Raw genomic sequence first — 22807 nt, 5'->3', positions numbered from 1 at the left:
AATTTTTTGATTCAATACCTGTAACATTAGTGATGATTTATTTTGAATTTCGAAGCTCATGAAGATAAAAATCTTCAATTGAGTTGATGTTGATTTTAGTTGTTGAAAAGTACACTGCAAATTTTCTTTTTTTTTGAGGGAGTGAAGTAATAGAGTGAAAATAGGAGAGAGGTAAAATAATGAAGTAAAAATAGGAGAAATTTGAAGTAATGGAGTTAAAATAAAATGTAAAGTAATTGAGTGAAAATAGGAGAGAGGGAGTGAAACACGTGTATTTTAAATTTATGATCAAGAAAATGATATTTTTGCTACAAAGTGTAATTTTATGAAAGTGTTGTTATTTATTGTAATTATGGTCTTAAGTTTGCCACTTTCTGTAATTTTTTCTAAAAAATAATGACATAGATGAGCCCAACTTTTAATGAATAAGATAGAAGAATCTTTTTTTTTTTTAAAGTTCGATGACATTTTTGAGTTTTTTTTCTAATTAAAGAAGAAGACTTGAAAAAGTAAAAATAAATTATTAAAAGTAGTATTTCTATGAATTAAATGTAGAAGCAAAATTTTTAAAATTTACTTTTTGCTAACCTCACCCTCTAGGAGAGTAAGTAAATACACACTTCGTGCCACAGACCTATTAGGAGGTAATAAATGAATTGTAAATAAGTTTTAATGAGGTCATAAGACCTTTGCAAATTTTATCTTTTTCAAAAAAGAGGATTATTTTTGGGAGGAAGTTATTCATTTCCTCTAATATCTTTTATGAACTTGACATAACATCTCTAGAGAGCAGGTAAAAAAGGAATAGGAAAGCCACATAGTTAAAGGACACACCAGATCTTGCTCTAACCAAACTTTTTCCGTGAGACTTCAAAGGAACCACATCATCTATGGTTGGAGTCCAAAAGTAGTCATCCGTGTCCTACTTACTGCATTCACCTAACACTATTTTCCTATTTAGAAAGCTCACAAATAATTCCACTTCTTAACTAATAAATAACCATCATAATTCATATCCAAGTTTAATGAGATGGCTACAGTTTTGTTACAGTGCTGGCATTGGAAAGACGAGGATCGAGAATTCTCGGACACCATTCTTCAAACAACATAACTGTGAAAGCACACTGGCTATATTCAGCAACTTCACTGCAAAAATTAAGAATGATATAGAAAGAACTATGTAATCCGTCATTTGGAAAAAAAAAACACGAGAAGAACTCGGATGTCATAAGTCACGTGCTAAGTGCCAACAAAACTTGTTTACATCATCACCTGTAAAATTGCTACTGTGATTAATTTTACAAGAGCACTAACCTGTAACTATTGGAAACAATCATTCCTAACTACAATTTGGCATCTATTCGAAGAACTAGACTTTAATGTCAGCCAAGCGCTTCTTGAAGCTGGCATTATACAACAAACCTAAAATCATTCTGGAGCACCAACACTGGCAAAGATCTAGTACACATCTTGCCTTCTCCATTGTGGCTGTTATTTTAGGTGGCTCAATCCCCACGATATCCTTATTACTCCCGATCCATGGCTTGCCCATGCATGAAATGGTGTTCATCTGCAACAGTAAAAAAGCATGCTGAATACCAGGTAAGGAAGAATGTGAACCAATAGAAAGCCGATGCAGGGCATTGTAGTTTATAACAATGCACGCTGCACAAACAGGAAAAAAAATACAAGATGCCATGACATAAAAGCAGTGTTATTGTTTTTTTGATAACCAAAGCAGTACAATTGTTTTGTTTTACCCAACTAATATTTTTTATTGACAGATTATTATTACCATCATTATTATTGGTTCCTCATCAAACTTATACTTTAAGAATATGTCTTTGAGGATATACTTTAATTAAAATATAGTTCATATTTTAAAAACAAAAAGCAACATATATATGTCACAAGCTCAAATGCAATGGTACAAGTTTAGGACATTTCGGTTTGCTATCATAGATGTGAAAAAACACCAACACTGGAGATTTCATGCTTCAATAAGAAATGTACCGACAACAATACTGATGGTGGAACACATTCTGTAGGGTAAAACCCCTGTAGAAAAGGAGAAACACCTTTTAAACTTCCACAAAATCACCTTTTCTGGATGAGATATTCACTCATGATTCACCAGAATCACTTTCAATAGTAAGAGCTGTAAACAATCGGGTGGGAACATTTTAAGTTAAGGCAAAGTAATTTAGTATACTCTGCAATTCTGACAGATTAAATTCTGTTGGGTTTTTCTTTTTTGGAAACAAAACAATAGGAACTCTTTTCCAAAAAGAACAATCCATAATAAGAAGTCAAACTAATAGCCTATTTGGCCAAGCTTCTAAACTTAGCTTATTTTTTAAAGTGTTTTTTCCAAAAGTGTTTTCCAAAAAATTACGTTTGATGAGAAGCAGTTTGTGTTTGGCCAATAAATTTAAAAAGCACTTTTGAGCAACAATTAGTATTTGGCCAAGCTTTTAAAACTATTTTTAAGTATATTTTTCTCGAAAGTGATTTTTTTAATAAGTGCTTTAAGGGAAAAGCTACTTCTTTTAGTTTATGAAAAACTGTTGTTTTTTACTCTCCAGAAGCACTTATTCTCTTCCATAAGCTTGGTCAAGCACCTCAATTTTTTAAAATAAGCATTTTTGAGAAAAAAATAAGCTTTTAGAGGAAAAAAAGCTTGGTCAAACAGGCTATAAGTCAGATTGATCACTTTTTCCTCGTCCTCATTTTCCCAAAAGCACCCAAAATCATCCCAAACAATTTTCCATTAGAAACAGACCATTTAAAAGGAATGCCCCAAATAACTATGACAAGCTCAATATGAGCACTATCATCTTCTCCTTCAAACCGCCAGTTGCTCAATTACACACACAGCCTCCCACGCCTCATCACTGTCATGAAAGCAACTTGACCACCTGACATGGGAATTACATTGCACACCAACTTCCATTAGTTTCACAAGAATTTGGAGATTCCTAATCAAACACAACTCTTTTCCCATCACTAGAATACCATTTCTTTCTGTGTCCCACTAAGGCTCCAGTTAACTCCCATCGACCTTCAATTGTCAACTATATTAAGGGTGTGTCTAGTATGAAAGAACATGTTCTACATTTCTTGGAACATAAGTAGTTCTCTTACTTACTTTCTAGTACTTGAAACACAAGCAGAAATTAATTTATATATACATTATCCATATGTATATACATATACACATATATATGTGCGTGTGTATATATACACAAAAAAGCTAGGGCTTAAACAAGGTGATGAGGCACCTCTCTATGGCTAACAATTGTACTTTTTCCTCTTTTTTTTTGGCATTTGTTGGGTTTTCTCCTCACTTGTAATATTCATGTGCTATGTTAAAAAACTGAGAAGTCATTCCTTTTAACTCTATTGTACTATCTATAATGTCAGTTTTTCCAACTTAGATGTTACACCATATTAATGTCTTCTTTAATTATTTTGGTTTCACATTATAACCCATGGACGTTCTATTTTTCTTCTCTGTTATTTGATTGTTCTCCTATGCCCTTACTGGAAAGATGTGAAAAAAGATTAACTAGATGGAAAACTCATTGCTTATCAATGGGAGGAAGATTGGTGATGATCAACTCTGTCTTAGATGCTATAACTACCTATTTGATGTCTTTATTTCCTATTCGTAACGTGGAAGAAAGAATTGATGCTCTTAGAAGAAACTTTTTGTGGCACGGCAACAAGGAGAAAAAAAGTTACCATCTAGTCAAATGGAAAACCTTACTGTTGGCCAAGAATCATGGAGGTTCGGGTATCAGAAATTTGAGAAAGCAAAACAAAAGTTTTCTAATGAAATGGCTTTGGAGACTGCCCAAGGAAAAACAAACTTTATGGGGCACTATGATTACAACAAAGTATGAAAATGATGGTTTCTAGAAGACTAAAGATGTGAACACCACTTATGGAACCAGCTTGTGGAGATCAATTAGGAACTTATGGCATGGATTCTCCGAAAGAATTGATTTTAATGTGAACGATGGCAAGAGGATTTTGTTTTGGCAGGATAACTGGCTAGGGAATGGTACTCACAAGCAATGTTCCCTGACATTTTCTTACTAAATCAGCAGCAAGAATCTACGCTACATGAAGTATGGTCTACACAAGGTTGGAATTTAACCTATAGAAGATTGATGCAAGACTGGGAGATTGAAAGATTGGCCAGTTTTTACGGCATGATAGATCAGTGCAAAAGGGGCTACAGGAAGGGAAAGGCACCTTACGATGGAAATGTCACAGTAAGGGCATTTTCACTGTAAGTTCTGCATACAAGGACTTGAACCAGATGGGTTCTCAGATTAATTTTCTACCCTGGAAGCTTATATGGAAAATCAAATTTCCACACAAAGTAGTTGTTTTTACTTGGCTGGTTGTGAAAGAAGTTGCTTTAACTCGGGAAAACCTACAGAAGAGGGGCATGCATTTGTGCTCCAGATGTTTTTTTGGTGAAAAGAATGCAGAGACAATTAACCATCTGATCTGTTCTTTCACTGTAAAGCGGTGACCCAGCTATGGAATCTATTTACCAACTTCAGAGGCATTAAATGGACCATGTCGGGAAGAACAGAAGAGGCATTATTAAGCTGGAATACTGAGGGGGAAGGCAGCACCAACAAAAGCAAATGGAGAATTGTCCCAGCAGTAATATGGTGGACGGTATGGAAGGAGAGGAATTCTAGGTTCTTTGAAGACAGCAGCAACTCTATACAGAAGTTAAAAATGAATTGCATTATAAGTTTTTGCTATTGGTGTAGTTCAGATCATATAGATGATCCAATTTCTATTGTAGACATCTTAGGATCCTTGTAAGAAGAGATAGGATCTAGAGGAAGTTTTTGTTTTTGCTCTTTTGACGGTTGGATCATTGATGTAAATTTTGGCCCACAGGATTATGTGCTGATGATTTATACACAAAATTAGTTACCTATGTCTTGTGACAAAAGCTATGTCTTTTGTTGTTCATTACACCTTGATCTTTTCCTCTTCTTTCTCACACCTCTTCAGTCTCCTCTTCCTTAAATTTGTAACTGCACTTAAGTTTTTTTAGTTATGGACTAGTATCTGATAAAATAGTCCAAAGTTGTGATTGAATCTGCGAAATACATGCTGGAATAAAAAGAAAAATGAGAACAGTGGAAAATGTATTTCAATTCCAGTGCAAATGCAAAGGTTGGTAGGTAAATTTCTGAATTTCCAGTTGAGGACATATATTGTATCATAGTAATTTTTGTATTATGAAGTTGGTCTGTATGCATTTTCAATACATTGCATTTGCATACTTTGTGATGACAGAAAACCAAAGTGAGAATGGGGTAGCAATTTAAAAGATGTGTAGCAATTTTATGACGAAAAACATTTTAAGCACCGGTTATCATCATCTGTTGCATTCTTTTTTAGTAAGACATTCATACATACTTTTATTTAGCTTCCATCTTTATATTGTTATTAATGAAACTATCAATTATTTGGGCATATAAAAGGTGAAGGGAGGAGGCTTTATTTATAAAAAAATATCTCAAGGATTTCATTTTCTCAGGTGACAGACAACATTCTTTGTTTTATGTGCACACAATTTATAACTGGGCGGTTATTAAACAAAGCTGGATGTATTTGGTTTGTAGAAGACAGCGACGGCAGTATTTGGTGATGAGTTGAGATCAATAGATGAGCTGAAGATTCTAAAGCTACAAAGCAAGGCCCTTAGACTAAAATGGCTTTGGAGGTACTCCCAAGAACCTCAAGCATACTGGAGCAAGGTCATCAAAGCAAAATATGGAGAAAAGAATAGGTGGATGTCAAAGGAGGTTCATACTCCCAATGGTGTTAGTCTCTGGTGATCCATCAGAATAATTTGGCCTCTTTTGAAGAATCACGTTGTTGTTAAAGTAGGAAATGGTTTCGAGACTTTCTTCTGGGATGGGAGGACAAATGGTTGCGATCCAGATAGTCTTAAAGGAAGATGTATGGGGTGGCTGTCCAACAGCAAATGCATGTTGCAGATTCTTGAACACAAGGGTGGAACATCCAATGTAGAAGGAACTTCAATGACTGGGAACTGGATACAGTGACTGAAAAATTCAGAGTGCTGGAGGGGTTTAAAGGCACATATGAAGTAGATAAATTATGGTGGAATCTGGACAGTAAACGTATCTTTAAGGCTAGCTCTGCCTATAAACTTTTGAACCAAGGAAGTCAGCAGTCACATCAGTGGCCATGGAAGCATATTTGGAAGGTGAAGATACCTTTCAAACAGCATCACCAGGTTATTGGCAAGGGAAGTTGTTTTAACTCAAGAAAACCTTAAGAAAAGGAAACTTTCCCTTTGATCCAGATGTTACCTCTGTGACAAAGCTTTTTTTTTTTTTTTTTTTTGGATAACTACCTCTATGACGAAGCTTTACTTAGATTGGCCATTGATTGGTCTCTTTCTTTAGTGATTGGAAAGGAGGGCGCTTGGTATGTTATAGAAAGGGAAGGCGGAAGCATCGAATGGCAAAGAGAGGCGGCTTGGCAGGGAAGGAATGGGAAATCGTCAAGGATGACTTCTTTGTTGGCGGAACGAAGGTCGCACTAGCGAGAGTGATTCTCTGAGCCTGTTTGGATTTCCAACACTTCAAGGAAACTGGTCGAGATAGATGACAACACCTTTTTCCCTCTTCCTTACTAGTAGGGCAATCTTCTCTTATGGCCTTCGCCCCTCTTCCTTACTGGTCGGCAATCTTCTCTTATGGCCTTCACCCCCCGCCCGGAAATAGAGAATCAAGCCCCTTTCTGATCATTTTATTTCTGCAAGAAGGGAGGATCCAGAGTGTTGAGCCTTTTTTTTGTTCTTCCTTCGGTTTGCTAACGCGCTTAGGAGCCCTACTCATATCCCAAGGACACGCTCATTCTTCAGCCGTAGAGAGATTCTTGAATCGCGAGGTACCATTACGAGCATAATATATACGAGCGTTATTCTGTGAAATAACTCGAATTTCAGATCATTCACTATTTTTAACTACTCATTCTATGGATGTAAGAGCATCAACTCTGTTCCTCTGGCCTTTTGAGGAACGGGAGAAATTGTTGAAATTTTATGAAAGAGTCTATGCATGCGAGTTTCATAAGATAAGGTGGAGTGGCACAAAATCTGTCTCTTGGCTTATGTATGATACTGATTCATTCACACAACAATTTGCTTCTCATATCGACGAATTAGAAGTCATGTCAACCGACAACCGTATCTAGAAACAACAATTAGTGGATATTAGTACTGTCACTGCACAGCAAGCCAAGCAAAGGATTGGGAATTCAGTGGTGTAATGTTAAGAGGCTCTGGGGTATGCTGGAATTTGCGAAAAGCAACACCTTACAATGTTCATGACTAATTGGATTTTGACACACCAATAGGTACCAGAGGAGATCACTATGATCGTTACTGTATTCGTATCGAAGAGATGCAACAAAGTGTTTGGATTATTGTGCAATATCTTAATCATATGGCTAGTGGCATGATCAAAGCCAATGATCATAAGCTATGTCCTCCATCAAGATCTCGTATGAAACTATTTCATCGAATCATGCACGGTGTGAAACGTATATCATTGTCGTTCTTAATCGAGACTCAGGTTAAGCTCTGTCACGGAACCTTGTGGAGTTTGGAGTAAAGCATCCCGAGGTTGGTGCATCTCGTTGAGCATGGAGAAGCATTAGGAACGCCAACTTTTTTTCTTCCTGAGTCGTATCTTTTTGTCCCCCCACCCCGGCATAGCACTTCGCTTTCGATTCTTTGGAAGAATCAACTTACGTCTCCCTTCTTCATTGATTTTGGGGAAAAAGAACCATCTACCAGTTGGGAAGCTAGACATCAAGTGGTTTGATGAGGATAATTAAGCTGACACGCTGGAGGCTGCTGGCACAACAGGATAGTACCTTACCCTTTGATCCAGATGTTCCCTCTGTGATGAAGGAAACTTTCCCCTTGAAATAGTTAGTCGTCTGTTTCTATAGTGCAGGATTACATGTCAACTGCGGAGAATTTTTTGTCAACCAGAGGGGTATTGGTTGGGTTATGCCCAACAAAATCACACAACTATTATATAGCTGGGAGGTGGCAGGAACACGAGCTGCAGACAAACAGATGGAGGATTATTGTCCCAACTTGTAACTGGTGCACAATCTGGAGAGGGGGATTCTAGATGTTTTGAAGGCAAAAACTGTGATCTACAGAAGATCAATTTAAACTGCATCAAACTGTTTGTTTTTGGTGTAAACAAATGTACTTAGAAGATACTGAGTCAATCATTGACATCCTAGGCTCTTTTTTTTTTTAAATTTTAAGAATGTAACATTTTGTATATATTTATCAAAGCAGCACTCAGGTCGTACACAATACAACCTGCGTACAACTTGCGTACTGTCCTTGTCAATATACATAAATGAAAAAAAAGAAAAGGTAAAGATCGTAAGAGAAACTGAAACGAAATAAATCAAGTTTTAGAGAGGAAGAAAGGTTGGATTGATGAGCTGTCTTTAATTCTAACTTTCCACATAACATATTTAAGACCACAAGATTAACGGGCATTTTGGCATGCGCGCGCACACGCACACACACACGCACACAGAGACACAGACACACACACACAGAGGCGCGCGCACGCGCACGCACACACACATACATACACACATATATATAGGCAACTTGTATTATAAACAAAAGAGTATACAGAAAGTATTCCAGTAATGCTTAAAGTCTAAAAATAACAAAAACTTCCTATTGAGGCTCATCCCAGACCCCACTTATGTGGGAATATACTGGGTTTGTTGTTGTTGTTGTCCTATTGAGGCTCATAAGTAATCTAACATACTAATAATATCCTCTTCATTAAGAGCAGATACATGTTCACACCAAAAAAAGAAAAGAACCAGGCAGTTCAGCTTAAAATTCTGAAAGGAGCAGCTCTTGCTTTCAAAACATCTTTGGTTCCTCTCCATCCATATAGTCCACCAAATGCATACTCGGACAATCTTCCATCTCTCCCCATGTACCGACTGATTTTCATCTTCGTTCCAACAAGCTAGTGCTTCTTTAATGTTCCTTGGTATAGTCCAACTGATGCACCAAAATTTGATGAAAATTTATCATAATTTCAGTCTCTACAATTGCAGAAAGAGATGGTTTATTGTCTCAATCTCACATTCACAAAAACATCTAGAGCAGATTTCAACCTCTTTTTACGAGGTTGTCCTGAGCGAGAGCAGCCTGTTTTGCTAGTAACCAAGTGACACATACCTTGAGGGGTACCTTGACTTTCCAGATAATCTTCCAAGGCCAACCACCCAGACGTGTACTTGATCTATGTGAGCTTCTGTGGGCTGAACCAACTGAAAATCTTCCTTGCTTGTCTGGAAGCCAAAACAAATTATTCTCACTTGTGTTTAGATCTTTGCAATGCTCTAGAATGTTGAAAAGTTCAGCCACCCTGTTCACCTCCCAATCATTTAGATCTCCTAAACTTGGTGTCCCAAACCTGATTATCTCTCATTTCCCTGATTGTAGCCACTTCTTGAAGACTCCGATCGAACAAGTCAGGAAAACTATTTTTCAGTCTCCTAACCCACCCACAAGTCTTCCCAGAACAAAGTCCTACCACCATATCCTACCTTAATTTTACAACTGTAGACGAACTTGACCCATATATTCCTGCTAGACCTCCAGACTCCAATCCCATAAGGTTGTGGGGCCAAATTAGTAATTCATGAGTTCTCCATTCCATACCTAGCCTTTAGTGTCTCTTCTCAGAGAGCTCGCTCTTATGAGTTAAGGGCTCATTTGTTTACACTTAATGGAGGTCTGAATCTGAACCATTAAGTGCCATTTGTTTTTATTAGGATTTTACGTTCTTAATAGGTCTGAATTGACCTCAATCATTCAGATCTAGAACCCATCCTTAGTATCATTAAGAGATATTTTTGTGTTGGATAATATTCACCTCCACTCTATCCACAATCACCTGTCACCGCCACCAACCACCTTTGCCACCATCACCATTGTCAACCACCACCCACCCCACCACCTCCATCATCACCATTGTCAGCCGCCACCATACCTACTACCTCCATTATACTAATTAAATTCACCACAACCACCACCGCCGCCGCCAACGCCACCATCACCATCACCCAATCCCTACTACCAACCAACTCATCTATCACAACTAGCACCACCGCTTACTATTACTGACACATCATCAACCTCCACACATTCTTTTGTCAACATCTCCACCAACTACTACTATTCGTTGCCACCATACCTACTACCTCAATTCTAATTATATTCACCACCACCGCCGCCAACACCAATGCCACGACCACCATTAACCACTATTGGTCAATCCCTACTACCAACCAACTCATCTATCACAACTAACACCACCGCTAACTGTCACTAACACATCATCAACCTCCACAGATTCTTCGGCCACCACCACTTTTGTCACTCATGTAGCCACCTCTATCACCACTATCAACCACTACCATCGCTATAGTTTATCTCTACTAACAACCATCTCCAACATCACAGCTAACAACGTCTCCAATTACCGCCAACACATCATCAACCATCATGCATACATTTTTTAGCCACCACAACCAACACCTCCAACTACTAATATAAACCAACTTCAAATCACAATCACCCCAATCGCAACCATCATGACAGTCATTACAATACCAACCATATTTTCTATCACCGCCCACATTACTAGTCACTATCATCAATCATTACCACCACCACCACCACCATTACAAAATATCTCTGCTATCACTAACAAATATAAATATTTCTGTTTTGAATTAAAAAATAATTTTATTGTATTAAATAAAAATATTTTTAATATATAATTAATTTTTTATTTGAATTGTATTTTATTATGTTTACAAATAAATAAATTTCGCACATTCAAATGTTGAAAACAATCTTAATCATTTAATTATCAGATCTAGAACAATATCTTAAGCATTCAAATGAACATTCAAATTCAAATGTCTAATCTTAATAAAAACAAATGCAGCCTAAATCTCCAAGAGACTTTGATTCTTTGATTCTGGATTTTCAAGTTTATCCCCAGACCCCCTTCCTATTTGATAAGATTGACTTGATCCCAAAGGATCACAATTTTCTTGCCATAATAAGTTCCTCCTAATAGCATCCAGTTTGTCTATCACATTTGTAAGCATAGGGAAGACAAACATCATATGAGTGGGCAAAGCATCTATTACGCTTCTAATAAGAGTGACTTCCACTCAAAGACAAGTATTGGCTTTTCTAATTCACAAACTTCTTCTCACACTTCTCCAGTACGTTACTCCAGATGCCTTTGACCTGCTTGTCACCCAAAGGTATACCAAGGTACGCTGTGGGAGCTCCCCTATCTTTTCCCCCCGAAATACTTGTTAACAAACTTACCCTAGTCACATGAAGTTGGAGGCCTGAAATGGCTTCAAATAGGATGAGCATGACTCTTAAATACTTCTGTCGAGAACTATCTGCTTCATAAAAATTAGGGTGTGATCAGCATATTGGAGGTGGGAGACGGCCAGACCCTGTTCTATCATACATGTTAGCCTTGAAACCTCTTATCCACCCTTTTGTTTGAGTTGTTCTGAGCAATCATTTAGGCCCTCCATGGCCAAAATAAAGAGAAAAGGGGATACGAGGTTCCCTTGTCTCAAGCCTCTCTTTGATGGGAAAAAACCAGAAGGGAAACCATTTATGAGGATTAAAAACCTCACATTTGTGGTATAGAACCTAATCCACTTTATCCATTTCTCTCTAAAACCCATGTTCTCTCGAGTCTTCCAAGAAAGCCCCACGTAAATGGTCATAGGCTTTCTCAATATCTAGATTGCATAGGACTACTGGCACCTTTCTGATCATTATATCCACGCACTCATTTGCAATCAAGACTGCATCCATAATTTGTGTCCTTAGGCACATGACATAACACAATCTTTAATTCCATTCTCACTGAACTGACCCTGAAGCATGGTATTGTCAGCTTCACTAATCACAGTGCCAGTTCTAGGACTGAATCGAGTTCTCCATCTCCCGACGTCGAAATAAAGATTCTAATAGAAATTTATGATCTCATCTTTAATCACTATTGGTTCTTGTGTACACACGCCATCGACAATCAACTTGTTAATGTTATCGTATCTCCTGTGGCAAAAGGAAATTCTATGGAAGAACTTAGAGTTTTTGTCCCCCTCTTTTAACCACAAAGTCGTAGATCTTTGTCTCCATCCTACTTCCTCCCTCTTCGCATTTTCTTCAAAATTCAACTGTAATGACTACTCTTAAGTAGGTCTCATCATCTGTAAGTTGCCTTTGGTCTTGAATAACCTCTAAATCAGCTAGCTAACTTGGAATGCTATGTTTTTGCAATCCCTACTCCATTCTTTGAATTACCTCTATATCAGTCAACTAACTTAGAATGCTCTGTTTTTGCAATCCTAGGTTCCCTTAACTTATTCTACTCCATCTTTGAGTTTACCTTTCAAGTATTTTAGCTTGCTTGCTAGGATAGAGTCTAGCTTTCCCCTGTAAGTGTTTTTAGTACCACTAATTCTTCACCATCTCGTTGAATTTCTCAATTTGGAGCCACCCGTTCTCAAACTTGAATTACGAGTTTGATCTTTCCCAATTTCCACATTCCAGATTCAAAGGGCAGTGATCTGAAGTGACCCTGTGCAAGATTGATCGTTTGATGTTTCTAAAGGAAATCGTCTATTCCTCAGAGATCAAGAATCTATCCAGTCTAATTGTTGTATCATGCCCTTGACCTCTTTTCCAAGTAAAACAATCACCTGAAAATTGTACATCAACTAGCCCTACACATTCAATAAAATCTGAAAAGTCCATCATAGCCTTGGCCTTGTTGAACCTAGTACAATTCCTCTCCTGTGATGGGAATCTCACTGTATTGAAATCCCCCCAACCACCCAAGGTGACCTCGCACTGAAGCTAGTTCCCACCAGACCTCTATTTCTTCTCAATTATTTGGAGCATAAACTTCGGACATATGCCAACTAAAATCGAGTGATTTTCCAATGAATTTATAAGTAATGCTATAGGCACCTATGTCACACTTCCCCCTCCTACACCCAGTTGTCCCACATGAATAAGATCACCCCCCCCCCCCCCCCCCCCCCCCCCCCCGCCCCTCCACCCCCCCCCCCCCCCCCCCCCCCCCCCCCCCCCCCCCTCCCCCCCCAAAAAACAACCCCCCCCCCCCCCCCCCCCCCGCCACTTGCTTCTAATTGAGCAAATTTTACCCGTCTATTTGCCCATAGATCACTTAACTATTTTCCTTATACCCCCTTGCAACTTTGTTTCCTGAAAACAGAAGACATCAACCTTCCAATTGTGCAGCAAACTTTTGATCATAAGCCTCTTCCTGGAATCTTTAAGGGCCCTCACATTCCATGACACACTGTTAAACTGAATGAGAAAGATTCGTATTGCATCCCTCCTGCTTCTCGTGCCATAACTAAAAAGCTTAGTCCCTGACTCTTGGTTCTTCAATTCATTTGATCCTTTCGGTTTAGGAGTCACCCGAATCAGGGCCTTTATTGCTTCACCCGCATTTTGCCTCTTCCAATCTATCTTCATGAAAAGTTCCTCCGCAATTTCCTCGCAACCATAGAAATGAATTCCAAATTCCTTTCCCAAATTTATGTTCTACCGAACCCATAATGGTACGCTAGTGTTAGTCGTAGGTTCAAGTATCTCTGCCAGTTCCGCTGAGTTCAAAGGTAGGACCAATAACAGTATAACAAATACAAAAAGTAAGCGGATACAAACTAGTATGGTACACAAAACAAACTAACAGTATAACAAATACAAAAGATAAGTGCATAATAAACTAGTATGGGATGTAAAAAAGCCAACACCACTAACCCCAAAAACTACAGCCCCAACACTACGAACCAGAAACTCCAGACCCAAAGGAGCACTCCCCTATTACTACCGCCGCGCTCCCAACCCCTAACCCTCCATTCCTATCAAGGGTCATGTCCTCTATAAGCTGTAATTGCTCCATATCATGCCTAATCACCTCCCTCCAATATTTCTTCGGTCTACCTCTAGCCCGCCTAAAACCATCCATAGCCAGAGTCTCACACCTCCGCACTGGAGCATCAGGGCCCCTCCTCATCATATGCCCGAACCAATGTAGCCTCACTTCTCGCAACTTAACCTTCACCAAGGGAACTCCCACCTTCTCCCGAATAATCTTATACCTCACCCTATCTTTCCTGGTATGTCCACACATCCATCGCAACATTCGCATCTCCGCCACCTTCACCTTTTGGATGTGGGATTTCTTAACTGACCAACACTCCGCTCCATACAGCATGGCCGTCCGGACTACCAGTCTGTAGAACTTACCTTTAAGCTTCGGGGGCACCTTCTTATCACAAAGGACTCCCGAAGCGAGCATCCACTTCAACCACCCTGCCTGCCCCAATACGATGCGTGACATCCTCGTCAATCTCACCATTACCCTAAATCATAGACCCCAGATACTTGAAACTCTCCCTCTTCTGGATGGCCTGAGAGTCTAGCTTCACAACCACTCCATCTTCTTGCGACAGAAATGAAGAACATTTTCCATAAAATCATACCACTTTCACCATCAGATAAGTCTCCAAGCCTTGAAATGGCATCTAGAAGTGCATGTTCATGCTCCTGCAGAAGAAAAAGTCAGTATGCTTGTGCAACAAATTTGCGAGTATTAAACAACTACTGGAAAGTTGAGTGTCAATAACCTTCAGCATTTTCTTTGCCTTCTCAACCTCCAGAGGATCTGGATGGCCAGCACCAAAGATCCTCTCCACCTAACCACATTAACCAGTCAACGAATCAATGTACAAAGTGAAATGTGAGGCAGACAACAAATGCAGAGCTTACCTCTTTGATTAATGTATCAGTATGAAGTAACTGAATATCATCAGATCCCTTCTTTCCCATGCCATTCTGTGATAGCGGAAAATCTTTTCTGGACTGAGCTTTAGTCAAGCCCCTACCTCTCCCTGCACCTGGAGTACTAGCACATCCAGCAGGTCTAGCCATGGCATGACATGGTCCACCATAATTTCCATAATGAGAAATTCCAGGGTCTTCACCCTCCCACTGAATATCCTCAGGAGAAATCTGTCAGGGTAAGGAAATACAAGTCTAAACCTTGAAGAAGCTCTAAAAAAACAACTGAAAGAAATGTCGGAAGACAAAACTGATTACCATATGCCATACTGTTTTGTTTTCTTTTTGATATACATTACCATACCCAAATTATAAATAATTGACAGGTGAATGAGGTGCTACATTTATCAGGAAAACTCAAGATTGTTCAGATTAGGGAATATCAGGTATGTAACAGACATAAATATCGATGCCTCTTCAAAATGTTGTAGATGAATATCATGCAATACCAGTCCAAGAAATGAAGATATGTCCGTTCATTTGGGATATCAATGCACTGAGCAAGTTAGTATGTCAATATCAGAATCAGTCTCCTTATGTAATTAATGAAAGTAGAATAATCATTTACTGAGAATAACTAGTGCTTTAGCATGTCAATACCAGAATCAGAAGTCTCCTTTTGTGATTAAGGCAAGTAGAATAATCATTTATCGAAGAATAACTAGCACCTGAACATTCATAGCTTATTAACAATGGCTGAAGTAATACTTCTAGAGAGTTTAATGCAACTCTATTTTTGATGAAGTAAGAAATTTCATTAGAAAAAAAGCATCAAGCAGATTCTAAAAGTCTATTTTTGATGAAGTAAGAAATTTCATTAGAAAAAAAGCATCAAGCAGATTCTAAAAGTTACAATAAATATGAATGAGGTCCTGTACAGATAAAAGACTATGCTAGGATTAAGGACAAAGTCAAAAAATTCGATCAGTTCATTTTACAGTAGTCAAGTAATCCAGTTAAAGAATTTTTTGGGGGGATAACTGTGGTGCCCGGGCCAGTTTTCGACTAAATCCACGGGATACCTGCCACCTTCCACTAGCAACAGACACCAGGTAATTCTGTCCACCAAAGCCAGGACAGCTGGGAAGAATCACTCAGTGTTTTTTGTCTCTGCTGGGATTTCAACACACTCAGGTTCTCAACCAACTTCATTGACCACTAGGCCACACCTAGTGTAATCCAGTTAAAAATTATTAACAATGGTTGAAGTGATACTACTAATCATACTCCAGACTATGGTAGGATTAGGGAGCTAACAAAGTCAAAAAAATTGATCAGTTCATTTTAAAGCAGTCAAGTAACCCAACGAAAGATTAACAACAATGGTTTAAGTGATACTACTTTCACGGTTTATTAACAATGGTTCAAATGATACTACTTATCATACTCCAGAAAGTTCACTGCAAGTAATCCAACTAAAGTTTCCAAATCATTTCAATAAGCAGCCAGGTAACTAAATCAATTGCCACAAAGTAACATGTATTCCAACAACCAAAGCTCAAAGTAATCATGACTACATTCTTTACATAACATTCAACTGTTGAAAGAAAACCATGCTACAACTTAGAGAAAAGGTAGCAGTAAACTGAAAAGAGTACTCTGGAACAGCTAAAAACATCCTCCATCAGTGTTGTGAAAAGCGCCGAAGCGCTCACTTTAAGCGTGAAGCGAATCGAAGCGACAGTGGGCCGCTTTTTACCACTGAAGCGATGGGGCGAGGAAAAAGCTCGCGCTTCAGGTCCAGAAGCGAGAAGCGATGAAACAAAAAAAGCGCAGAAAAGCTTGCTTAAGTGATATTTAAGGGTTTTTTTAGGGCTTTAATGGTTTATTCGATTTATTTTAGTTAAAACCCTTAAGTGACTTGTACAACTGTAGAGCTGCTGCTGTGACTACTGTGGAACTGCTGCTGAAAGTATGTGACTTCTTCTTCTGTTAGGGTTTTCTGTTTTTTTTCTCTTCTTCTTCTCTATTACTCTCTTTCATCTCTTTTCTTTGCAGCTCTGTTTTTTTCCTCTTCTTCTTCTCTGTTTTCCAGCTCTGTTTTCTTCTTTTTACTTCTTTTTTTGCCGGATGTAATCTGAATTCCAGCTCTATTTTTCTTCTTTTTACTTTTTTTTTGCTGTATGTAATCTGACTTCCAGCTCTGTTTTTCTTTTTTTTTTTTGCTGTATATAATCTGACTTGTGTCTATCCATATATATGTTCATTATTTTGTTTTCTCTTGTAGTATATTTCTTTACTCAATGGCGCAAAAAAGAGATCCAACTTGGGCATATGGAATTGCAATAGGCAATATTAACACACGAATAAAATGTTTTTTTTTTTTGACAATATATATATCAGTGGAGTATTTCGTCACAAGAAACATCTTATTGGTGGTTACAAAGATGTCATTGTATGTCCAAAAGTCCCGAATGTTGTTAAGGAAGAAATGAAAGAGTCTGAAGAAAAAAAATGAGCTTAAGACTCAAATGAGTCATGATGCAACAATGGTTGATCTAGTTCATGATGATCAAACGGAGAATGATGAAGTTGAAGTGAATATGCCACTGGGGCCTCCTTCAAAATACCAAAGTAAGTCTTCAGCTAGCCGGAGTGGATCATCCACCGCTAGCAATGTTAAAGGTCCTATGGATACCTATTTCCCACAACAACCCAATGAAAAAAGAAGATGTGGAGTCTAGGAAGATTTTAAGGGACCGTGTTGTATCCGCTTTTGCAAGGTGGATGTATGACGCGAGCCTCCCTTTTAATTGTGTTAACTAATCTAAGAGTTTTGAGAGCATTTGAGGATTGGTTTATATTACCCAACAAATCGCACCACCTAAACGGGAGCTTGTAGGTGACGCGTTCAAACCTTCAAATAGATGCAAGCAAGGTTGCCTACATACATCCTTCGGTCTTTCTTGGAATTCTGCACCATAACGTCTTTTAACGTCTCCTTGGACGTGAGTTGGGCTACTCCAGCGCCGGCTTAGAAGTACCGGTGCCAGGTAAGTGAACGCCCTCCCTCTCTCTTTCGCTCCCCCTTTTGTTTTCTCTCTCCTCCCCCTTTTCTCTCCTCCCTTTTCGCAGCTTTCACTGCTCATGCCAGCGGGATAAGGTTTCTGTCGGCTCGACCCCGATGACGAAGTCAGTGTGCAGCACCGGACAAAGGTGACCAGATCTGACTCTGGCATGTCCAGACTACCAGACTTTGCTCGACCAAATCTAATTCTGGCGACATTCCGACGAAGCTTCGGCGACTAATTTCTGCCGCAATTTGCCGGAATCCAACATACCACGCAAGAGAAGAGGACTTGGTCTACAAGCATAACCCGGTGACTTCTAACCTTTAATATTTACTTTTTCTTTTCTTCTTCTTTCTTTCTTATTATCTCGTGTCTCTTGACTTGTTCTTAATTTGTGGGATTGATTGCTTTCTTGTATTGGTAACTTGTATTGCTTTCTTACTATTTGTTTTGTTGTTCTTGGTGTTAGGCCGAATAGTGAGCTTTGTGTGTGCCTCCTGTTGTTTTTGTTTCTATCCTTGTTTGTATTTATTTTTTTTAAAACTGGTAACTTCTTATATACTCAGAACAAGGTTATGCACAACCATATTTACAAGCGTACTACCAAACTCTATGATCCTACATCAATAATGAGTCTAAAACATCAATAATAGAGACAGGATCATTTGACCATATCTGATTACACCAAAAACACAAAATCAAGATACAATTTAACTTGATTTGTTGCACACTATTTTCTACATTTTCAAAACACCTGGAATTCCTTTCTTTCCAGATCGACCACCAAATGCTAGCTAGAACTATCCTCCATTTGCTTCTACTCTTTGCTTGCATTCCAACTAGATCCCAACTTGATAGGGCTTCTGTAATCTTCCCTGGCATACACCATGATACACCTCTAAGGTTCAAAAACACTCTCCACAACTATCCTGTTATCTTGCAATGCAAAAACAAATAGTTAACTATTTATTCATTCTCACCACATAGAAAGCATCTGGGGCATATAGTTATTCCCCTTTTCATGAGATTCTCCTGAGTAAGAACTGCCTCCCTTGCCAAAAGCCATACAAAACATGCGTACCATTGATAAGAACTGAAAAACTCACTGTTGAAATGCAATAACTTATCCAGTGAATCCATTGTTGCCCAATCCAATCCTTCTCAAAACTGCTATCAGGTAAGCCCAACTGACATTGTCATAGGCTTTTTCGACGTCTAACTTGCAAATTATTCCTGGTTTTCCTTGCTTCTGTTTAGATCCCACAACTTCATTAGCCACCAGTACTACATCCATAATTTGTCTGCCTTTGATGAAGGCCATTTGTTGAGAGTCGACAAGTTTTCCCATCACCCTTTTCAACCTTTCCGTAAGAACTATGAAAAATATTTTATATATGCTACCAATCAAGCTAATTGATCTGAAATCTCTCAATTCTTTAGCACCTTTCTTTTTTGGGATTAAAGCTATAAAAGTGGCATTGTAGCTCCTCTCAACATTTCCTGCTCATAAAAGTTATGGAATGCATTCATGACATATGTTCTTACCACTTCCCAGCACTTGCTGAAAAACACCATAGTGAAGTCGTCGGGTCCTGGAGCTTTATTTGTTGCACATAACTTTATACTTCTCAACACTTCCTCCTCAAATATTGCTTGAAGGCACTCACTTTCTTCCGTTGTTATAACTGGGCAATTATGGAAGTGACTGGCTGGTCTCCATTGCACTGTTTCAGTGTACAAATTTTGGTAAAAATCTACTATCTCCCCTTCGATTCTCGCAGAATCCTGAGTGAGTTCTCCTGGTACGAGCAGTTGGTCTATTCTATTATACCTTTTGTGAGCATTTGCAACTTTGTAGAAGAACTTTGTATTCCTGTCCCCCTCTTTTAGCCATAAGGCTCTGGATCTATGTCTCCATGCAATCTCCTCCCTTTTAATCAATTCCTTGTATTCTAGCATTAACCCTGCTTTTGTTTGAATCTCTTCTTCAGTAAGAATTTTACCTCTTGATATTGATTCTGATTCTGCCAACTTACTTAACAGGATCTTTTTTTGGACACCTAAATTCCCTTGCTCACCTTTGCTCTACTCTTTGAGTTTGCTTTTCAAAGCTTTCATTTTGCATGCTAGAATGTAATCCGGTCTACCAGCAAAATTAAAGTTGTTCCACCATCCCCTAATTCTGTCAGTGAAGCCATCAGTGTTCAGCCACCAATTTTCGAACTTAAAGTAGCCTTTTTTCCTATTCCAAGCTCCACTTTGAATAGCAATAGGAGTGTGATTAGAAGTTATCCTCTGTAATGGCATTTGTTTCAAGTTATTAAAACACCCATCCCATTCTTCTGATATTAGAATCCTATCAATTCTTGATGCAGTTTCATGATTTTTCCCCTTTAAACGAGGTATATTTGGTATCCTCCAGCTGCAAATCGATGAGACACATGTCCTCAGTAAAATCTGAGAATTCTTTCATCCCCCTTGTTCTTCTAGTACAATTCCTCTTCTCCGAGATGAACCTACATATATTAAAATCCCCACCTACTGCACATGGTCCTTCCATCAGACCCCTAACAGACCCAACTTCCTCCCATACTAATCTCCTTTCAACATAGCAATTAGGGGCATAGACCCCTATAATATGGCAGGAGAAATTTTGCATCAGTGCTTCAAATTTACATGTTAAGGTGTACATCCATGTTTCTAGGACCTCCCTCTTCCAAACTCTACTATCCCAAAGCATCAGAATTCCTCCTCTTGTCCGGCTAGCCTCTAGACAAGCAAATTTTATCTACCTCACACCCCACCCCACCCCACATAATTGTTTAACTATTTCTGTCAACTCCCCTTCTAGCTTTGTTTCTTGTATGCATATAATATCAGCATTCCAACCCATCACCATACTTTTAACTAATCTCCTTTTATCCCTACATTTTAAACCCCACACATTCCAAGAAATCAATTTGAACTGCATTAAGCAATTTTCGAATAGTTTCTCCCCTTGTTCCTATTGCCCCCACTCTTGAATTTCACATCAAAAGCCACCAAACTCTTTAGTTCTTGTGCCCCTTTGAATCTGGATCTTTTCCATATTGCGTCTGATTCCATTCTTTTTGCTATCCTACAGCTATCTACTTGCAGTAATAGTTCCAAAGCTTCCTCCTCATGCCCCAAAAAGTCAGCTCCCAGTAATTTGCCTAATTTTAGCATATTTTGTTGCACCGCGAAAGAAGTTTCCTTCTTTTTTCTTTGATCAACAGTTGTGTTTGAACTCGCAGGGGCTTTACGTCTTCAATCTCCCAATTCTCCATTGTTGCAGCTTCATCTTGGACCACTATTTCTGTCGAGATTATATCTAAGTTCACAGTCACCGCCCTCGACATCCCCTGTACTTCTAATTCCATCAATTCCTTGGTAGAATCATCTTCCCTGACCTCGCTTACATTGACTACTGCTTTATCCGAGTTTTCCGTGCTAATCTCCTTGGTCTGCATGGTCTTTTGATCGAGGCTCTAAGAGAAAGGTTCTTTCGCATTATCACAAAAGAGTTCTATTGCGATTTGACTAGGCCCCTATGTTGATCTCTCATTAAATATCACATGGGCTGCAAAATCAGGCCCACCTTCTGAATTAAAAGATGATATATATGTTGATCTCCTATTAAATATCACATGGGCTGCAAAATCAGGCCCATCTTCTGAATTAAAAGATGATATATCATTGTACTTCCTGATCCGGCCCAATTGTGGGGTTTCATTTAAGTTGGTGGTGTGCCCCTCACGTGTGTTTTCTGCTCCACGTGATCCATCTGTAAATTAAGGAAAACCCATGTGGTTTTTGCAGATCGAATCCCTAGATTGATGGGAATTCAAAATCATAGTACAATTGTTGCCTTTGTTTAACCTCTGGATAAAAGGGTGGACTATGTAACCGTCAACATCATCATCTTTGGTAGCTTTTTGGGGCAACTCCAGCAATCTTTCACATCTGGGTTTGTTCTCGGCCCAAATCGAGATGAAAAAAGTGTTGCCGTTATGAGCTATTGATACTTCACGGGGTATCTTTCTTCCATCATTAGCCACCAAAATTCTTGCCCATTTCATGTGATTTCTGAGCTCCGTCTGTTCTTCTGTGGCCACCCAACCTTTACACATTTGTCCAACTTCATAGAAAACCTTTTGCGATCATAGGTGTAGAGGTATTCCAATTGCTCTGATCCATGTCTCCTTTGGTAGAATGGAATTGGTAACACAACTTGCCATTAGAGACCATCTTTCAAGGTTGAATCGTTTCTTCTTCCAGGTCCACTGACCTTGTAGCACTTGCTCTGCCATGTATCTATTTGGAAATTCAAAAAGGAACATGTCTCCGTACATCTTATAGATGTTCATCCCAAAAACATTTTTCCAGTCTTGAGATGACCATGCCCTCATATCAACCAGCGTGGGCTTCTCCTTGCAGATCATCTCTAGGCTACCAACAAGACATCTACTCAACAGTCCCTCATCTTGAGACTTTGAAGAGCCAGCAATTTCAATTCTGCCTGCCAAGCTATTCACTGCAGCTTCTCGAATGTCTCTAGATTGCCATTTACTTTCCTTAACTGCTTTTGCAAAGGGGTAGTTGGCTTCTGTTAACACTGAGGGACCAACATATTCCTGCTTTTTGGGGTCTTTAATGAAGTTCTCAATCTTAAATGCTATGTCACACCAACCTGCATTTAATGTTATCTCTA

The 22807-nt window shown here is 38.8% G+C and overlaps 1 protein-coding gene across 3 annotated transcripts in view; it reads right to left on the bottom strand.

Annotated features, from left to right (window-relative positions):
• Nucleotides 1-1223: 1223 nt before the first annotated feature.
• The window catches only part of LOC107845214 (protein EMSY-LIKE 3), a 34303-nt gene continuing 12719 nt past the window's right edge, over nucleotides 1224-22807 (bottom strand). The window contains exons 7-11 of one of the 3 annotated variants that reach the window (XM_047397909.1): nucleotides 14993-15235; nucleotides 14851-14919; nucleotides 14707-14770; nucleotides 2014-2058; nucleotides 1224-1570 (exon numbers count right to left, since the gene is read on the bottom strand). In XM_047397909.1, coding sequence (XP_047253865.1) covers nucleotides 1527-1570; nucleotides 2014-2058; nucleotides 14707-14770; nucleotides 14851-14919; nucleotides 14993-15235 — 465 coding nt within the window. In that variant the 3' untranslated portion in view covers nucleotides 1224-1526. The remainder of the gene's footprint in view (nucleotides 1571-2013; nucleotides 2059-14706; nucleotides 14771-14850; nucleotides 14920-14992; nucleotides 15236-22807) is intronic. The other 2 variants (XM_016689454.2, XM_016689451.2) reach the window with 2 other exon arrangements.

Source organism: Capsicum annuum, chromosome 10, assembly GCF_002878395.1.
Source record: "Capsicum annuum cultivar UCD-10X-F1 chromosome 10, UCD10Xv1.1, whole genome shotgun sequence".
In the NCBI taxonomy this organism is placed as follows: domain Eukaryota; kingdom Viridiplantae; phylum Streptophyta; class Magnoliopsida; order Solanales; family Solanaceae; genus Capsicum; species Capsicum annuum.
Note: the sequence above shows the minus strand (reverse complement) of the source record. Positions and strands in the feature narration are given on the sequence as shown.